Source organism: Lineus longissimus, chromosome 5 (assembly GCF_910592395.1).
Source record: "Lineus longissimus chromosome 5, tnLinLong1.2, whole genome shotgun sequence".
Classification (NCBI taxonomy): Eukaryota; Metazoa; Nemertea; class Pilidiophora; order Heteronemertea; family Lineidae; genus Lineus; species Lineus longissimus.
Window position 1 is genome coordinate 56501 of NC_088312.1, and position 19687 is coordinate 76187.

The following is a 19687-nucleotide window of genomic DNA, read 5'->3' on the forward strand; positions in this document are numbered from 1 at the left end:
TTACGGACCTAAGTGGGGTACCTTTTTCATTTTTAGGAGGTAAGGCTTGAACAGAAAGTATCAGTAAGGATCTATAAGTTGGGCACATAAGTGCTTATTACCATCCGGAGGAAATCAGCAGTTAATGTTCGCGAACATTAACACCTGATTTCCTCAGGATGGCTTATTACATGTATGTTGATGCTTGGAGGTCAAACCAACTTGTGATATCAAGGTAGGCAGAATTTGATTGAGGTGATGTTTCAAAGCTTTTGCTTCTTTTCAGGTATTGGCAGCACCAAGTTTATCTCGTTCGAAGAGCGCCACTGGCATAGCGATTGCTTCAACTGCTACAAGTGTAACGTGTCGCTGGTGAGCAAGGGCTTCCTGACCGATGGTGAAGACATCTTGTGCCCCACTTGCGGCAAGAATTAAAGAGCACGATCAAATGAAGCTTTGAGTAACAAGCCTCATTTCGCCGCGAGATCGATGCACCCTGGAGAAACATGTTCCATCTCGCCGCGATGACTGCAGCTTCAGATACAAGAATAGATGGATCTGCTGTAGGCCCTATATTTTGTAAGATGGTGGGGTTTCTTTCACTGTTATTGTAATGATTCGTACAGTTTTCTGAAAATGTTGTTTTAAGTTCGTGTAAATATTGTCCGTTCGAGATTATACCAATGCTGCTGATTACAAATGTGGGTTGCATGCTCAGGTATAGCATGCCAGCTCTATGATGAGCTGTTCCACGGACAGATGGAAACCTGTTTCTCCTGAGTGACAAGTAGGCCTACACATGTCACAAATGAAACTCTCCAGCTACTAGGCTTAAAACATTTTCTCGGCGTTGTCGCTTTTCGAAAAGATTTGAGTGGAAGTGATGAGAGGGTGAAGTCGTTTTTCTATTTTTGACGGAAATTTAGATTGTTTTTCTATGAAATGTTGATCCTTGAATCAACTTTAAAAGAAATTTGTTAAAGAATGATGGCTAACTTTTCCCAGGATTAATGAACATTGTTAGATTATAATAGACTTGAAAACTGCTTTAGTCCACCAGTGCCAACTACCACATGCCTGAGCTACAAAACTAGCTTCCACAACCTCGTTACGGTATCTGAACTCGCATCCGCTTTCAACAATCAGAGTCTGAAAGACTCTGGAACAATTACACATAAAGCGATTACTGAAACCCATTTCAGATATTGTTTGCTACTGCCCTGTGTTCGTCAGGAAGAAAATGCCGGTAGTATTTAGTCCGAGTATCATCATTGCGCTCTGTAAATACATCTGTGTTACATACAATAGTTACACATTCTCTTGGCTTAAGTTACTGAGATATGGGAGTCTGGCACCTGTGGCATTTTTCTACCTTTTGGTTACCTCCGTTATTTATGATAACTAAGTTAACTACGGATAGGCGTATAGGTCATGTAGGTGTAAAGGCTTGTGCAGTTTAAAGTGTCGGGCGTGTTTTTGGTATGAAAGGTTACTACAGTTGATCACTGTTCTCTGCCACTGTTTCCAGTGACGTATGTGTTAGTGGATGTGGCCATTAAAATAGGCTTCGATCCATTATACGCTTTACACTTGCAGTGAGCTCGTCACCGATATGACGACGTGTGCCTTATTCAGTCGATTGTGTTGATCCGTAGCTCAGTGACCCGTAGCAGCATAATTCAGCAGATTCACACTCAGTAAAAAACTGAAATCAACGTACAAAGAGTATTTCATGAATGAATAATGGATACTGTTTATGAAGCCATGTCAAACGTATAAGCTCGTTTAGCATGTTTAGGCTACCACACAAACACTAAGGTTCAGATTCAACCTTGTTGGTTACTAAAAGGAATTAGGCTACACTGCAAATCGAAAATCCAACAAAGCAAATAATGCAACGAAAGACCATTGGTTAGGTTCTTCAACAGTGCAGCCTGCACATATAGTCGTATTGGAGGGGTGGGGGAGATGATTCGATTGCTTGAAGTACTGTCTTCAATATTAGAGTTGTTGGCTTTTCCTGACAGTACAAGGCCCACCTGCTAGGGTGAAATATAACATCACTAACTACTCTAATGCCAACAACTCTAGCGTCTTATGTTTACCATAGTCTTTGAAAATCCAGCTATTGAGGTGGAGCAGACAGTTTTCTATTTCAAATCACTCAGAAACATAATAAAATGGTTCCACTATTGCGCATAAATAGGAGTGTGTTATTGCATCTAAAATGGCTCGATTGTCTGCAGAGAAAAATGTCTGTGACCATCTTGGTCTTCGCTGCGGGCCATTGGAGGAGATGTCCTGTTGCTTAAGACCCTGGCTTTGTTTAATCCATGAGAGGTATAGATTGGGACAACATTTCAAGCAGTTGGATCAAGGTGATTTCTCACATTGTGGGCAGTAGTTTCAGCATGCAATCAGTATTAAACGCAGTTCTTCATTAAACCAATGTAAAACATCCATTGGTGTTTGGTCTAGGGGTGAAGTATGCATGGACAGGTTCATCTTTCTCCAAGTACATTGGAAACTTGGATACACAGATCCCACCAAATCGTTTTTACTTATATTTTGTGCTCCCGCATTGCCCATAGATTTCAGTCATGAAATGTCCATCACTCTGTATTTATCACTAGTGTGACATATCATATTTGTACATACATGTAGTACATATAGCACTATTTACTGCTTTCGCACATGGTATTGGAATGGTTGAGGATTCTCCCCAATACATACATAATGCATTCTCTGATCACATGGAACTCCAAAAGTCAAGTGCTCCTTTGGAGTCGGTTAGGAGTAACGAAACCTTACTTTGCGAGGTGGAGAAAAGAGTAGTCGAGAATGCATACCACACAGGAGAGAATGCGGACAGTCTCCCATCAGTATTAAGGGCCATCTCAAATATGCTGTGATTACTTTTAGTTGTTTAGTCTACCGTTTTAGCGCAGAAACTATACAAAATTATGTTCAAGTAGAAGTCTGACACAAATTTTCATTCCTCATTATTAATCATGAAATATTTACAAAAACAAAATGACTGGTTTGTTTTCGTTATGATATGCAATTTATTTTCATCTTTGATTTGTCAACAACTTACGGAGACACATGCAGTGTACATCATGAATAGCAAAATTAATTAATTTTAGCAGCAATATTTGTACCATGTTGATTGTAGCAATTCCCTTGATGAGTAAAGCCATCAAGTGTAGATGGGAAATACTCGATCTATAGAAATATCATTTGTAAAATATAATCAGTCATGCTCCTCGATTATAAAAATGTAATATTCCTAATCTGTTATAGCATCTTACAAAGCTTGAATGTTAGTTTATTCTGTCTTGTTAATTATGACTATTTGTAGTTAAATTTGAAACCGACTTTCAAGCTTGATATATAGGGAAGCCGAACTTGGCCTTAGTGAACAAATCAATCCCTGCTAACCAGGTTGACATGAGATACGAGGTGGGTACCCACCTGCTAACCAGGTTGACATGAGATACCAGGTGGGTACCCACCTGCTAACCAGGTTGACATGAGATACCAGGTGGGTACCCACCTGCTAACCAGGTTGACATGAGATACCAGGTGGGTACCCACCTGCTAACCAGGTTGACATGAGATACCAGGTGGGTACCCACCTGCTAACCAGGTTGACATGAGATACCAGGTGGGTACCCACCTGCTAACCAGGTTGACATGAGATACCAGGTGGGTACCCATGAATCAATGTAAAACCATGAAATTATTTGAAAATAGAGACTACCTGAGAGTACAATCACTATGAATGAAATTAAATTGCTTAGAAAGGTTATCACAACATTAATAAAAGTACAAAACACATGTATGCGGATTTCATCAATAAAATGTTGGTATTTCTTGCATATAGCACAGACAATAATAATTGGAACCTTCCAAAGCCATATCATGTAAGTTACACGATCATAACCAGTGCTAGGTTTGATGTTAGAAGCATGTTAGGAAGCGCAGATGGGAATGTTAATGTATATGATCAAGAAAATAGGCAGACTTTCAATTGGAAATGTAGAGAAATATAAAAACCTTATGTATTTAGTCTTGAAGAACTTAATAAATACTGCATTTTAAATCAGCTTCGAATTTCCTCTTCTCAGTTGCAAGCACGTACGATCTTCCAATATTATAGACATCTGTAATATATCATCTGTCTAGACATCTGTAATATATCATCTGTCTAGACATCTGTAATATATCATCTATCTAGACATCTGTAATATATCATCTGTCTAGACATCTGTATTATATCATCTGTATAGACGTGGGACTTGTTCTCATGGCGTGTTAGCTGGATAAAATTGCACGCTTTCAAAATTATCCAAGGGTAAGCTGTTCTTAACTCAGTTGAAATAGCTATGACTCCCAAGTCCCTTTCTTCGCAGATGAATCCTTCGTTTTCTCCGAGCTGGTGAGGAGCGACCGACTCATCAGAAGTTTTCCTTGTTGAAATAGAAGTGTGTCCCATTGGCGTATCTACTCGGATCAGAATGGATGTTGCAGAGTTTGTGCAGCTGAGATGAAAGCGTCTTCGGTCCACAACAGAACACACCAATCCTCTTCCTGAAAGAAAAAATGCAATGTTGTAATTAATTAATTTACCTATAATTACTCATGTTAGTTACTTATTCATTCCTTTATTCATATTCGTAATTCAACTAGTGTTCTTTGACCAACATGTTCACGTTATGCTCTGAAGATGTCTCACCAGCCACAGAGACATCTCTAAAACCCACCAAATGAACAGGTAGGCTGATGATGGCATGAAACAGCTAAGAGCCCATCTTGTAGTGCTTGACGTTTGGAGGTAATGATGGCATGAAACAGCTAAGAGCCCATCTTGTAGTGCTTGACGTTTGGAGGTAATGATGGCATGAAACAGCTAAGAGCCCATCTTGTAGTGCTTGACGTTTGGAGGTAATGATGGCATGAAACAGCTAAGAGCCCATCTTGTAGTGCTTGACGTTTGGAGGTAATGATGGCATGAAACAGCTAAGAGCCCATCTTGTAGTGCTTGACGTTTGGAGGTAATGATGGCATGAAACAGCTGAGAGCCCATCTTGTAGTGCTTGACGTTTGGAGGTATCAAGAAGCAGTGCATTCAGTTGGTCCCTTCAGTATGATCATCAGAGATCAGGGATCCTCCCAACAAGCCTCACACTGTGACAATGACACCTAAGAGTATGTCAACTTACTCTGGATTGGCCTGCGCAATGGCGGGGAATATAGTGTCCCACTGTGGGCGACCATATTGTGTTTTCTGCTGCAGTCCTGTGATCGCATCCTCATCATCATCTTCATGGAGGACGATGTTTCGTGCCTAAATAAATGGTAAACACTGCGATTTATAGGAAAGGCTTGCCTTACTAGAACCATAGGTATGTCTCTCTCCCAAGCACACCAATTCATTAACCAAATACTGTCATGAAAGATATCTCAATCTGAATGAAACCATTAAGCTTGGGAATAATTGTTGTATGGAGTCTGTGGGCGGATTTGATGTGCTGTTACGCTGACCTGGTTCGGATCCCAGCCTCTTGTCAAGAAGATGTGGGACTCAAAGAAGCCGGTCTTGCCTTGTTCCGCCATCTTTTGTTCCATGGAGCTGAGCAGATCAGAGAACCATTCAAAGGCAGATGTGTCAGGGCAGATCCAGTAGAAGTAGACTTTCTGTACCTTCATTTCGAAGCCTGGGTCACAGTATTTATACCTAAAGCAGACGATACAATATATTATTCAACATAGTACATATCCCGAGTTGATTCAATGACGACTTCTTAGCTGAAAAGGCATGTGAACACCCCAACACCAGCACCAACCAGTACTCACCACATATCCTTTAATAAACTAGCAAATGGTGTCACCCAGATACCAGCACCAACCAGTACTCACCACATATCCTTTAATAAACTAGCAAATGGTGTCACCCCGATACCAGCACCAACTAATACGTCCACCTGATACTCATAGACATCCTCACTCGCTGTCCCGAACGGCCCATCCACAGCTAACTTTGGCAGTTGTGATGTCGGCCTTATTTCCTTCTCATTACCTATACAGGCTTTAGCTAAGGCCTCAGTCCAGTCACCCACCAGACGGATGTGAACACTGAAGAAATCTTCCTGGGGACTCTGTAATCGAGAAATGGCTTACTTAACTACTATTACAGTGGAACCCTGGTAAAACGACCACTCATGGGACCGAGGTTGAATGGTCGCGTTATCAGGATGGTCGCGTTAGTGAAGTTGAAAATGTGGGGACAAAATGCATGATTAGGTTTTGAAAAATTTTCAGTCAAAAAGTGTTTTTCCTCACCAATTATACTGTAACCTTTCAGCTACTTACAGAAGTGAGTGTAAACGGATGCCACTCAAAGTGGGATATAGAGGGACACTTGAGGAAGATGTACTGGCCAGACTCCATCCTGAAGCCTTTTTTCTTCAGCTGCAGCTCAATCACCCGCGACGGATGTTTCACAACCTGATGTGAAACAAAACACGAAAATATATCGGAGACAAGGACAATTTTATAAAAAGCTGAATATTGAAGCATATTCCTGGCTGACAAAAACCTTCAATTAAAAACTGCCATCAAATGTGTGGGACACCTCACATTGAATGCAAACCTTGTCGAGATTCATTCTTTCCTGTGGGTCGAGTGACTGGTAAAGTGGAGAGTTGAATGTACAAACCTTTGTGATAATAACTTCCTGGAAAGATCTATACATCCTCAATATTCTCTCAATAAGATAAATAACAAATGGACCAATAACCCACATCCAGGTCTGGGCACCACCAGAGCCAAACTGGGGGTTGGGACATCCCGTGGCTCGACCCCACTCCCTGAACTGAGAGGAACAGTTGTGTGGGTCATGTTCCTTCAGGTTAGTTTGCCCTCGAATCACACCCCTGCAAAGGAAGAAACAGTCCTGAATGCTTTCATTTGAAAACCTTTGTCCTCTGAAGGACACCCATGTAAAATAAAAAGTATAAAATAAATGAGCGGCTTTTGAAATCATCATCCTTGCTCAAAGGAACTATTACTCTCTGGCCACGCCTCATGTCTCTTTCTTTTTGAACCCTTGCCCACCCTTTGAAGGTCAATTTAACAAGTTTATGAGGGGGTCAGTGGGAAATAACCGATAGACTGTTCAGCAACGAGAAGCATAACCCAAATTTAGACTTACTGGACGCCATGGATGATACATCCTATGAAGAAGACAATGAAGAGGTGGTGAGTGTACCAGAACACTTCAAAGTAGGATCGCCTGTAAGTCGAGGTAAAGACAGCATAAGTAATGGGGCAACAAAAGATTTGATATGTGCTGCCAAACTCCATCTCTGTGAAAATCACCAAGACACACTTCTTTCATTTCACAGGGTAGCTGTTGGTAAAGTGTTCATGCACTCATCAGATACCTGATCTAATTAATGATTTTTTCGACTGAGGTAGGAACAGGCACAATCTTCACTACTCGCTGTAACACTCTTCTTCAAGCAACCGAAGTATAGAAAATTCTCTTGAGCAAGTCAAGGAGATTCATTAATAAATGTACCTGATCACTTCTGTGGCTGACGTGACAATAAGAATAAGACTGAGGGTGATGATCACTCCAGAGACACCTGGCACCACCTTGAGCACCTCAAGTGTTGGCTCCTGCAATAAGACGATGCAGGTCAGCTGAATTTCTATTGAACATGGCTGAATGAACACAACTCTTCAGGTAATCTATTGAACTTGGCTGAATGAACACGACTCTTCAGGTAATCTATTGAACATGGCTGAATGAACACGACTCTTCAGGTAATCTATTGAACATGGCTGAATGAACACGACTCTTCAGGTAATCTATTGAACATGGCTGAATGAACACGACTCTTCAGGTAATCTATTGAACATGGCTGAATGAACACGACTCTTCAGGTAATCTATTGAACATGGCTGAATGAACACGACTCTTCAGGTAATCTATTGAACATGGCTGAATGACCACGACTCTTCAGGTAATCTATTGAACATGGCTGAATGAACACGACTCTTCAGGTAATCTATTGAACATGGCTGAATGAACACGACTCTTCAGGTAATCTATTGAACATGGCTGAATGAACACGACTCTTCAGGTAATCTATTGAACATGGCTGAATGAACACGACTCTTCAGGTAATCTATTGAACATGGCTGAATGACCACGACTCTTCAGGCAATCTACCATTCCCTAAAATGAATATGTTCTTCACCTGTTTCATAAGGGGCCCTTCAGAATTATCAACATTTACGACAGCATACAAACCATACTTTTTAGAGACCAGCGAGCAGCAACCTGTTGATTATATTTGGCAGTACATGGTGCCACAACACTCCAGCAATACTCCAGTTGTGATCCCATTAAGCCCAAGTTCAAGAAAACTTACTGCATTAGGGATTCTGATAAAGTTGATGAAAGTCTCATTAGCTCTGCTGGGCAAGCTACTGAGTGTTGATAACAGAGCAGCTGTGTTATTGTCAGGATGATTCCAGGCTAAAGCCAAGTTCTGAACATTGAAGCAATGGGCACCAGCATGGATAGCTAAAGAGAGAAACAAACATTCAGAAGTGAACACTCTATTCCTCGATGAGGAAACTACAGCCTTGACAGCTCAATCCAATGTATGATGTTACTCCAGTCCACTCTTATCAGATGCTGATGCTGGCGTTTAATCCATCCATTCTACTGGGGCTAAGGAGTTTAATCCATCCATTCTACTGGGGCTAAGGAGTTTAATCCATCCATTCTACTGGGGCTAAGGAGTTTAATCCATCCATTCTACTGGGGCTAAGGAGTTTAATCCATCCATTCTACTGGGGCTAAGGAGTTTAATCCATCCATTCTACTGGGGCTAAGGAGTTTAATCCATCCATTCTACTGGGGCTAAGGAGTTTAATCCATCCATTCTACTGGGGCTAAGGAGTTTAATCCACCCATTCTACTGGGGCTAAGGAGTTTAATCCATCCATTCTACTGGGGCTAAGGAGTTTAATCCATCCATTCTACTGGGGCTAAGGAGTTTAATCCATCCATTCTACTGGGGCTGAGGAGTTTAATCCATCCATTCTACTGGGGCTAAGGAGTTTAATCCATCCATTCTACTGGGGCTAAGGAGTTTAATCCATCCATTCTACTGGGGCTAAGGAGTTTAATCCATCCATTCTACTGGGGCTGAGGAGTTTAATCCATCCATTCTACTGGGGCTAAGGAGTTTAATCCATCCATTCTACTGGGGCTAAGGAGTTTAATCCATCCATTCTACTGGGGCTAAGGAGTTTAATCCATCCATTCTACTGGGGCTAAGGAGTTTAATCCATCCATTCTACTGGGGCTGAGGAGTTTAATCCATCCATTCTACTGGGGCTGAGGAGTTTAATCCATCCATTCTACTGGGGCTAAGGAGTTTAATCCATCCATTCTACTGGGGCTAAGGAGTTTAATCCATCCATTCTACTGGGGCTAAGGAGTTTAATCCATCCATTCTACTGGGGCTAAGGAGTTTAATCCATCCATTCTACTGGGGCTGAGGAGTTTAATCCATCCATTCTACTGGGGCTAAGGAGTTTAATCCACCCATTCTACTGGGGCTAAGGAGTTTAATCCATCCATTCTACTGGGGCTAAGGAGTTTAATCCATCCATTCTACTGGGGCTGAGGAGTTTAATCCATCCATTCTACTGGGGCTAAGGAGTTTAATCCACCCATTCTACTGGGGCTAAGGAGTTTAATCCATCCATTCTACTGGGGCTAAGGAGTTTAATCCATCCATTCTACTGGGGCTAAGGAGTTTAATCCATCCATTCTACTGGGGCTAAGGAGTTTAATCCATCCATTCTACTGGGGCTGAGGAGTTTAATCCATCCATTCTACTGGGGCTGAGGAGTTTAATCCATCCATTCTACTGGGGCTGAGGAGTTTAATCCACCCATTCTACTGGGGCTAAGGAGTTTAATCCATCCATTCTACTGGGGCTAAGGAGTTTAATCCATCCATTCTACTGGACATACCAATAGTTCTAATGCAAATCGTCTGCTTGGACAAATGCCTTTCTAATTGGCTTTTCTATCAATACAAGCATCATACATCTGATATCTTACCAGTATGAAGACATATCATATAGGCGACTGTCTTGTGGAATGTTATATTCTTGTCCAGCTGTCTTCTCATATTTCGTTTGCAACACTGAAAACAGACAGAGTAGAGGTTTTTACAGGTGGTACAGTCGTATGCCACTCTTTGATACTGATTTTAAACATCATTTTCTTGTTGCCAGCATCTTGGATTGGTAGAAATGAATTAAGATATTTGCTATGCGACTGTATTCTGCATCAATCAATCATAACCAACATGATAATTGGAGAAAAATGGTAAATAGGCAATGCACACAGAATCTCTATAGGGTCATGACTTCCGACATCACACAATAAGGTAAACTACTGGTAACAATGTAAACCCAAAGTTATGAGGCTATTATGCATCGACTTTGCAATGACAAGAGTTTTTTCAAAAGACAATGTTGTGTCTTACCAAGCATGACCCACGGACAAATGTGATGAGGTTCCGACACACTGGTAGCAAAATGAGTGCACAGTTGAAGTTAAGACATGCTGCTGCTCCACGAGCAAAGGGTAAACCAAGCTGGAAGAGGAAAAATATCAGTCTTTTTAAAAGAGGCAATGAGGCAAATGGTACAACATGCATACATAATAAATCCTCATCTGTAAGAGATGACACAATGCCAACATGGTACTTGGTACTTGGTTGTGAAACTTAGTTGGTAGTACATGTCACTGGTTGTGATACATCACGTTCATAAGATCATATTTTGTTGTAGTGGCTCTATATATAGTTCAAGTACAATTAAATCTTGCACTCGCTTGGAAAAAAGTGACAGTTTATCTTCAAATGATTAGAATGGTCTTTGATTCCAACCAAAGCCTGGTTAAACACGTCCATTTTCCAGGTGGGTCCTCCTGACCTCAATCAGTCAGCTGTCTCTCGTGGTTGAAACAAAACAATTACACTCCATATGCCTTGACTTGACTTACCCCAACCAGTGCTCTTAGATAATAATATTGATCTTGTTGATAATACTTCATAAAATATCCAATAAAGAGTCCTATATTGGTTGCATGGTACAAGAACTGGAAATAGATATGATATCAGTTAACACAAATCACATTCATTATACATGCTGTCATTCAATAAAAAAACATTGTCAAAGTGAGAAAGTAGGTTGGCTGAGCATCCACCAGGTCAGAGAATTAAACTCACTCAGTGAAAAGGTTGTATCAAAAATATATTTGGTAAATTGGAAGAAACTGCTCCTTGGTGAAATCTACACTGCCCGATAAAAATACCTCACCAGAGCCATCTAGGTCAGATAGTGGTACTCAAACATAATAAGGTATAGAGCTCCACGCACATTGCAAGTGACAGTACGCGTGAGCACGAGTCCTCTCCAGCTCTGCAGTCTCACTAAAAGGCGAATACATGTAGGCCTAGTTTACAGCTTATTATTGATTATGAACTTGTTTTTATTGATTTCGGTCCTGTCTATAGGGTGTGGACAAGGACCAAACTTAATGAAAGGGCATGTATCAGTCATTTCGATGTTGAACATATGATGAGCCCAGCAGAATGCTCTGGACACACACAAACTAAGTAAAAGCGAAGAGGGTCCTATCTGATAGACAACACACTTTGCATGCCCATACATCCTGAGCACAGGCCAACACTTGGCACTATCTTAGTGTCTACTGAGCTCATGTAACGTCATGACGTGTGCAAGGGGAGGAGGATACGTCTATCGACTGACTCACGTTTTTCGAGGACGATGCCCATATTTTGGCAAGCATATGCACATGTTGGTCTAAGAATAGGCCCGAACAATGGGCCAAACAAAAGACCAGAGGTATAGAAAGCCAACTTGGCAGAGCTGTAGGGGTTGACCTTGATATGAATAAGTACCGCTCACTGACAGTGAGACACTTGACTTAGGGTTGGGTCATAGAGAAGTAGGCCTAGGCCTACAATACATACAGTCATACTCACCAAAAACGCCCACTTGGGAAACTCATTCACGAACCAGCCCATTATTGGGAACACCGACTATAAACTGAAATTGAATGAATAGTCGACTCGACCACTATCATGACAACGTCTACACTATGGTTTTTGTTGAGTGATATGCTCTTATTTACAAGTGTCTAGCTGGCCAGTCGATAGCCTACTGGTTACTCTAGACTAAAGTCGATATGATGAACATCTTGCATCAAGCAGTCCGCACCGAGAAAGTCCACACTATAACATGAATGTCAAAGAGTGAATCTACACGCTAGTTTGTTGAATGCTAAAAACTCGCCAAATCGCCCAAAAATTTACTTCCTTGAAGGAGACCCTACTCTATCTAATAATACATTTGAGCCGGGATTCCCCACATGTGTGCTTCACGCGGTGTTATTTTCAATCCACGATTGCAGGTCATGTGGTGTAAATAAACTTTTGCATTTCAATGCCAAATATGGATATGGATTTTCCCGCGAATTTCATGCGGGAATCAAGGAGGATACCGCGGTGACGTCACATCACGTGATCCCGACCCATATTAGTGATCGCTATGGCCAATCAGATTCAGTCTACTGACAGCACCAGCACTGAACATATCTCCACGTCTCACTGTCTGGTTCGCTCCTGTACACAAAAACACCAATAGACATGAAATATTGCAATACCTAGTATGGATTCTACCTGTGTAAAATAAAATTTACAGAGCAGATTAACTTCCACGAATAAAAAAGACGTTTGGCGTGGCCAAAGTGCGGAAATAATGTCTCCGCTAAAATACACTACGAAATACACTAGGCAATGCACTACGCAATATACAGTAGAGATACAGTTGAGTTTGTTATTGTTTTGACTTAGAAGCCCGCCCATATCATAATATATTCATGTATTCATGAAGTATGAACTCATTTCTGTCCCATACAACTCCAAAAACAGTCAATTTCTCCTTAAATCATCACCGAAACCGCGATATCCGCAGGAAGATTTCGTTCTAGTGTCCGAAAATGCATGATCTTACAGGGGCGCTAACTCGACAAATAGAGGGGATCTATGGGGATCTATGCGAGTTTTAGGTATTACAGGTCTCGAACTTGTAAAATCTGTAAACATGCCTCCAAATCCCATTATGATAATGAAGAGATTGCCCCATATCTGGGAGACTGTTTTGAAAACATCGCTAATTTTGGAAGATCGGTGCCGGCTATTTGGTTTAAAAAACCCTATTTTTCCCCATCAAAACAGCACTTTTCATTATTCAAATGATAGCTTATTGTCTGAAGACTTATTTCATAGCAGAAAAGTACTAATAACTCTGATTTGATGCGAAAAATCTAACTTTTTTGATGACTTGATTTTCCCTTGGCCGTGGATCGAGTTTGTTTACAATATGCAGCGCCATCTTGGAAAAGCCGTGACGTCACCGCGGTATCCTCCTCGTGCGGGAATCAAGGGAATTTAAAAATATCAAGGAGCGAAACGACTTCGATTTGGAGCGAATCGACTGGGGCGAAATGTCAGGGACCGAAAGGACTGGATACCCGTTAGGATGAACATTGTTTAGTCTTACCTGGCTGGCCAGACAGACAGAATGACATCAATATCCAGAGTTTCTTGGCTGGCAAAAAAGGTATCCCATGTTGACAGACGACTATCGGTGTACGGTGTTGTAATTGAAATCCATACTGATCCATAAGCATAACGCCCTCGTTTGACTATGGTCATGTCGTGACGCTGTAGTAGTCAATCGGACACCATGCATGATATATAGGTAGTAGGGTCAGGTGAGGGTTATGACGGTCACGTTGCGGTTGTACGCACCAACTCCAAGGCCTTGGAAGGGGAGGGTGGGGGGGGGAGGGGGATTAGTGCCAGACCAGAGCATGGCGCATGGGCCTAATGCCTAGTAATGGGGTGCAATACATGGGGCCAAGGGTGGTGTGTTCAGTACAGGCTTATGAAATCAAAGCACCATTTTCGCGTTGACAACTTTGCATATGTGATATGAGCTGATGAGGGTGTCATCTGTGCATTCTTAGTTATAGTTGTGTCACTTCATCGCTGTGAGTATGCAACTTCTAGTATCTACAGTATGTCGACGGGCTCTTGACCCCAGGGGGCCATATGGTATACTGTATAGGGTATGGTGTGGACAAGAGTTAACTCCCAAAATGTAATTGGCCCTATTAATAACTTTTTCCTTTTTTCAGGCCCTTTTGGTGACTGGTAGGAGGACTTTCTCTCAAGTGGCAGGACTTAATGTGAGCATCAAGTCAAGACTATAGGGGCCGACCCCTAGTTTATATGGCTTGGCTTAACCCTTTCATTTTATTCACAGAAGAGAGTGTGTCCCTCATCCCAACTCTACGCAATAACATTAACAAAAAAATCAAAAACTGTGATCTTTGGAGTTATGTCATGATGTGAAAAGAATGAGGTCACAATCGCCCTCCAAAGGTTGGTTTTTAGCCAAATCAAATGCTTTTCTCTGACATGCATTATGTTTCAGGATGTGGTGATTGTCAGTGCCACAAGGACTCCGATTGGTTCATTCCGCAGCTCTCTGACGTCTGTGGCCGCTACAAGATTAGGTGCAATCGCCATTAAAGATGCCGTACAGAAGGCTGGTATTCTTCCAGAGGCAGTGCAAGAGGTTTATATGGGCAATGTTATCCAGGCTGCCTGTGGTCAAGCCCCAGCAAGGCAGGCTACTCTCGGAGCAGGTAAACTTCACACGTCTCCATTTTGAAATGATCTAAGTGTAAGCCATTGGAGATATTGATCAGGAGTGCTTATTCTCCGATATTCCTATATAGACGTCCATGTTCTGAAGAATGCACTCCTCAATACTAAAGGCATTTTTAGAAGGTATCGGCTTATTGTTGGGATTAAAATAAAATATAATTTGTAATTTATTATCTTCATTCAGGACTTTCCATAAACACACCTACAACAACTGTGAATAAAGTGTGTGCATCTGGTATGAAGTCAATCATGATGGCAGCACAGAGTTTGATGTGCGGCCACCAGGAGGTGATGGTAGCTGGTGGCATGGAGAGCATGTCCAATGTCCCCTATTATATGAAGCGTGGAGAGACGCCATACGGCGGTGTCCATCTTTTGGTAAGACAGTTGTCCAGTAGCTCAGGTAATACCACAGTGTTCAGTGTCCCCACTTAGGGCCTTACTATGCAGCAGAAGTTCTTACACTTTGTGGGCATACCTGCTAGCAACACAGTGAAGCTATCTGTGTATGATTAAAGAAAATTCTCAAAGATAAGCATGCTTAACCTCTAAAAGATGTAGACAGCAATAAAAATCAAAAATCATTTTTTCAGGATGGTATTGTATTTGATGGTCTTACTGATGTTTACAACAAATGCCACATGGTGAGTTAGTAGTCCAGCAAGAATTGGTCACATTTCATCCGTCAGCACTGAAGTGTAAGTCTGATGACTTGGTATAATGATTTGTTAGAGAGCCCACTCTCGCTCGAATGCTGTTTTCCTGTCAGTGGTGATAGGTTGCTTAGACTCACCATTCAGTCAGTCATTCATATAATAATGGCATCCGATTGGTGCGGTGCACATCAAGGCCACTCAGCTCTTTGTCGACAAAGTTAGCTTGATTCATTGGCATTCACAGTTGCACTTCTGATAAGTGAACCTCGTCCCGTCGTTGCATCTGAAATCAACTCGCTGTCATGTGGTTTGTATACTGCTAAAAGCTGCCTCAGTGAAGAGGTGAGGTCTGGTCTAAATAACTGATTTGCACCGATTCTGTCTCGTTTTGTGGAGGGTCTTTCTCTGCATGCTCTCCTAGCCAGCCTCTGTGATTATTTGTGTTTCTAGGGAAACTGTGCTGAGGAGACGGCCAGGAAGTTCCAGATCAGTCGGGAAGCACAGGATGAATACGCTATCATGAGTTATAAAAGGAGCCAAGAATCTGCAGCCAATGGTGTCTTTGATAAGGAGATCACTCCCGTTGGGGTCCCGCAGAGAAAAGGAGCCGAGATTCAGGTGACCAGTGATGAGGAATATAAAAAAGTGAACTTTGACAAGTTTAAGGCACTCAGGCCAGCGTTCCAGAAAGAGGGTGGTAAGTGTGTCACTATCAGACACATTGTATTTGGATGGTAGACTGGTAACACATGTTTTCACCCAAAGTTAGCTGTGTAATCCGTCAACTATTATAATTCCTCCCATTGATAATAAATAAGGTTCTCAGGCTGGATCAGTTTCAAGAGGTCAGAGGACAAAGAGGTTTATTAGGAAATACATCGGGAGTAACCCCCATTCATGACAATTGGTCAACAATTTCATTTCGAATGGGCTATTTTACAATGGGCTTTACCCCGTCAGCATTTATAAGTGCACTTGTCCACCCTGTACAACAAACAATTGGGCCACTGGAATGGACTTCCTGTTAGTATAGCAGGCTCTGCTTATGACGCGCTCGTACACGGTTCTAGTTTACTATGCATTCATTGATTTTGGCCCGTTTTTTTAGGTTCAGTGACGGCCGCTAATGCGAGTACTCTGAATGATGGTGCTGCCGCCTGTGTCCTTATGACAGCACAAGCAGCAGAGAAACTGAAAGTAAAGCCGTTAGCTCGCATCGTTGGCTTTGCTGATGCTGCTATCGCCCCGATAGACTTCCCAACTGCACCTGCTTTTGCCGTGCCAAAGGTAAGTGAAGACAAGCCAAGTATAAAAGCATTGGATGACTTGGTCTTTCTTCAACACCTTCCTGTCTCTCAGTGCCAAAGACTCACAAAAGAGAATGGCCGCCCTTAAGATATAGGAGAGTCTCTGTAACCATCAGGTCATGTCCAAGACTTTGTGGCCATATCTCATGTCAAGTTCATCATCATTGCAGGTACTCGAGGCAACTGGTATCAAGAAAGATGACATAGCGTTATGGGAACTGAATGAAGCATTCAGTGTGGTGGCACTTGCTAATGTGAAGCTGCTCGACCTTGACATCAATAAAGTGAATGTCCATGGTGGAGCTGTCAGTATCGGTCACCCTATTGGGTAAGTATCATGATATAAGTAAGCCCTGACTTTTGGATCACCTTGGTGAAATCTTTTAATTTACCATGTTGAATAGGAGATTTCTTCATTTTCCTTTCTGAAAATTATTTCATCGCCCAGGTTACTAGAAAAAAAGGCCTGTTTGGTTTCATTGCCCAGATCATTGAAAACTAAACTTCAAAGAAATCTGCTCAATAATTTGGGCTCCAGAGCCCAAATTATTATCAAATGGGTTGATTCCACTGTGTCATATGCTTAAATCATCATTATCAATCTTGCAGAATGTCTGGAGCCCGCATCACGAATCATCTTGTTCACCAGTTACAGCCTGGTCAGTATGGCATGGCCTCAATATGCAACGGAGGAGGTGGTGCTGCCGCTATTCTCATACAAAAACTATAAAGGAATCAGCGTAGCCAGATGAGGTATGATTCAAGACTCTTCAAGCCTTGACTGCACGTTGCCCCTGGAATAGTGTGGTGGCCTTGTTGGCTGCAGGAAGACTTGGCTCTGTGTAAAAATGACTTGCTTCTGAAAATGAACCATGTTTTTGAGATGCACGAGGATTCGGGTTTTTTAAACAAGTGTGTTGTCTGCAGCCATAGTTTGACTGAATATGTGTTATCAGACTCATGATTGTACAAAATAATAATCATTATATAAAAAGTTAAGTTTGCCTTAGTATGTACATGGCACTGCACCTGGTCATTGAACTGTGACAAGCAGATTACTGGCACCTGGCCAGATATGTTTGTGACCTTGACTCAGATCTCAAGAAGATATGATGGGGTATCAGGAATCTTGTTTTTTAAAGTTTGTCATTGTCAACAGACAATAGGTAGAGACACATGTAAGAGAGTGGTACAGCTGACATTGATGTCGGAGAGGAGGATTCTTAGCACCGGAAGTATTGAAAGATGAGAGGCTTTAATTCTTCTTTGGGTACTCTGAACGGAGCCTGGTGTAAAAGGGCCGTTTAGTGTTCAAATGAAACACTCCCACAATCTGAAATAGAGAAAAGCTGTTCCAAGAGAAAAGAAACCTTTAAAAACTACTTGCCATCTTTGGTTGACTCGTGCTTTCGTCAATGTCGTGATTCCGAAACGATTTTGTTATCAAATATATTCCAGCAACGTGAAAATCTACAATGTACTCCCTTTAAAAGATGGTCCGTTTTCCATTCAGCAACGGTTAAGATTCGAAGGTGCTCCTTAGAAATATGCCGATGTTCAACCTCCTGGGTTCGAAAAGATAAACAGTTGACATGTCCATTCCAGAACGTACAATTGGAAAGAAAATATTTCCCTTTAAAAAGTTAGATATGCTGATAGTATTCTTAGCCATTTGGAAGCTGCTGAGGTGGTCCTCCCTTAAGTGCAGCTGAGATCAGTTTAAACCATCAATTGACACACTGGTTCCATGGAGTTAGGAGTTAGGAGTCTGAATACTTACGCTTCACACTCACAGGCTTTATGATGATAAGATACTCGGCGAGTTGCGGAATCAATCGCTAACTGGGCGTGGTCCCCTGCGGAGACACCTGCAACGAATATGAGTCAAAGCAGAATGCCATTGCAGACAGAAGTGAAGGCGGTCACATCTTACTAGCAGAGACAGTGTCCCTTTGCCACATTGCCGGGCCATGCGACGGTTACCAATATATTACTCAATAGATTTGCAGCTGTGGACTATCCAGGATTATGTGGTCCGTACGCTCTGGTTTATTGATTGCATCACTACGACAAACCTGATTGGTCCCTATTCCGGGCCTTTTGCATCTTCTATTCCCTTTATTTGGTGTTATATCACACCGCATTGCCCGCATACTGAATGTGGCAATGTCAAAACATGTCGGGTCAATATCCATTGGCCGGGATGGGATACCTGAGCCTTGACTAAAATCAATGCGGGCATCATAACTATATGCTTCCCAATCATGGTGCATTGCCAGGTGACAGGCCGGGCCTACATGTCTAGTTCAATTACAACCTACGAGACTTCTTGGTTGGGATTTGAAATTGAAGTGCATCGCTGATTTGACTTTGACTGCCTTCAATCACCTCTAAAAATTAGAGCAAAGAGGGTATAAGAGATGACTTTCATCTCTACCAATTCCTTTACCGTCATTGGATCGATGCCACCAGATTTTGAGTTTTGTAAAGGTTTCGGAGATACGACTAACATGACTAATGCATGCGAGCACCGTCGGCGGAACCCCAACGCCGCCCTCTCGATCTATCCGTGGGCCGCGCCACTATAGACTGTCCCTGCAGCGCTCACGGACTCCGGACCTCCAGACCTCAGTGACCGAGCTTTTCTTCACCTTACAAACATATATAACTCCGTGACTCACTTGTAGTGTTTTTTTTCACATGCATTGATCTCGTGGTTTACGGAAAGTAGGCCAATACATGTTATAGTGTCTAAAAGCAATATTCAGTTGATGGAATTACACTTTTTTCCATTAGCCTACTGTTTGCTTAATACTGCCATATCGCCCTTTCCATGAATCAATTTTAAGCATTATGTTTACAACGCATTTTTAGCAAGA

The 19687-nt window shown here is 42.0% G+C and overlaps 3 protein-coding genes across 4 annotated transcripts in view; 2 read left to right on the plus strand and 1 right to left on the minus strand.

Annotated features, from left to right (window-relative positions):
• LOC135487972 (prickle planar cell polarity protein 3-A-like) overlaps window positions 1–4087 on the plus strand; it is a 40287-nt gene extending 36200 nt beyond the window's left edge. For both annotated transcript variants that reach the window (XM_064772296.1, XM_064772297.1), the window contains one exon: window positions 266–4087. In XM_064772296.1, the coding sequence (XP_064628366.1) occupies window positions 266–414 (149 nt within the window). In that variant the 3' untranslated portion in view covers window positions 415–4087. The remainder of the gene's footprint in view (window positions 1–265) is intronic.
• Window positions 1466–13178, minus strand: LOC135487973 (cytochrome b-245 heavy chain-like). Its single transcript, XM_064772299.1, has 13 exons — window positions 12092–13178; window positions 11086–11181; window positions 10565–10675; window positions 10135–10219; window positions 8424–8578; window positions 7565–7665; window positions 7196–7276; window positions 6701–6917; window positions 6355–6489; window positions 5902–6140; window positions 5527–5719; window positions 5205–5329; window positions 1466–4572 (listed from the first exon to the last, which is right to left on the minus strand). Exons 1-13 carry the CDS (start codon window positions 12131–12133, stop codon window positions 4440–4442), a joined length of 1713 nt encoding a protein of 570 aa, XP_064628369.1. The 5' UTR covers window positions 12134–13178; the 3' UTR covers window positions 1466–4439.
• A 418-nt stretch (window positions 13179–13596) lies between these two features.
• LOC135487974 (acetyl-CoA acetyltransferase, mitochondrial-like) lies at window positions 13597–17854 on the plus strand. Its single transcript, XM_064772300.1, has 9 exons — window positions 13597–13730; window positions 14311–14361; window positions 14610–14823; window positions 15030–15223; window positions 15439–15489; window positions 15952–16198; window positions 16610–16788; window positions 16979–17136; window positions 17418–17854. Exons 1-9 carry the CDS (start codon window positions 13692–13694, stop codon window positions 17536–17538), a joined length of 1254 nt encoding a protein of 417 aa, XP_064628370.1. The 5' UTR covers window positions 13597–13691; the 3' UTR covers window positions 17539–17854.
• The last annotated feature ends 1833 nt before the right edge of the window (window positions 17855–19687 follow it).

Bases quoted from the DNA above. Each gene is read 5' to 3' on its own strand.
- LOC135487973 (XM_064772299.1), bottom strand. From the start codon at position 12,133: ATGGGCTGGTTCGTGAATGAGTTTCCCAAGTGGGCGTTTTTG. The intron at 8,579-10,134 runs GTAAGATATCAG...TTCTCTCTTTAG, and splicing joins TATGATATGTCTTCATACTG to CTATCCATGCTGGTGCCCAT. The intron at 7,666-8,423 runs GTAAGTTTTCTT...GTCTTATTGCAG, and splicing joins TTATCAGAATCCCTAATGCA to GAGCCAACACTTGAGGTGCT.
- LOC135487974 (XM_064772300.1), top strand. From the start codon at position 13,692: ATGACATCAATATCCAGAGTTTCTTGGCTGGCAAAAAAG. The intron at 15,224-15,438 runs GTAAGACAGTTG...TCATTTTTTCAG, and splicing joins ACGGCGGTGTCCATCTTTTG to GATGGTATTGTATTTGATGG. The intron at 17,137-17,417 runs GTAAGTATCATG...TCAATCTTGCAG, and splicing joins AGTATCGGTCACCCTATTGG to AATGTCTGGAGCCCGCATCA.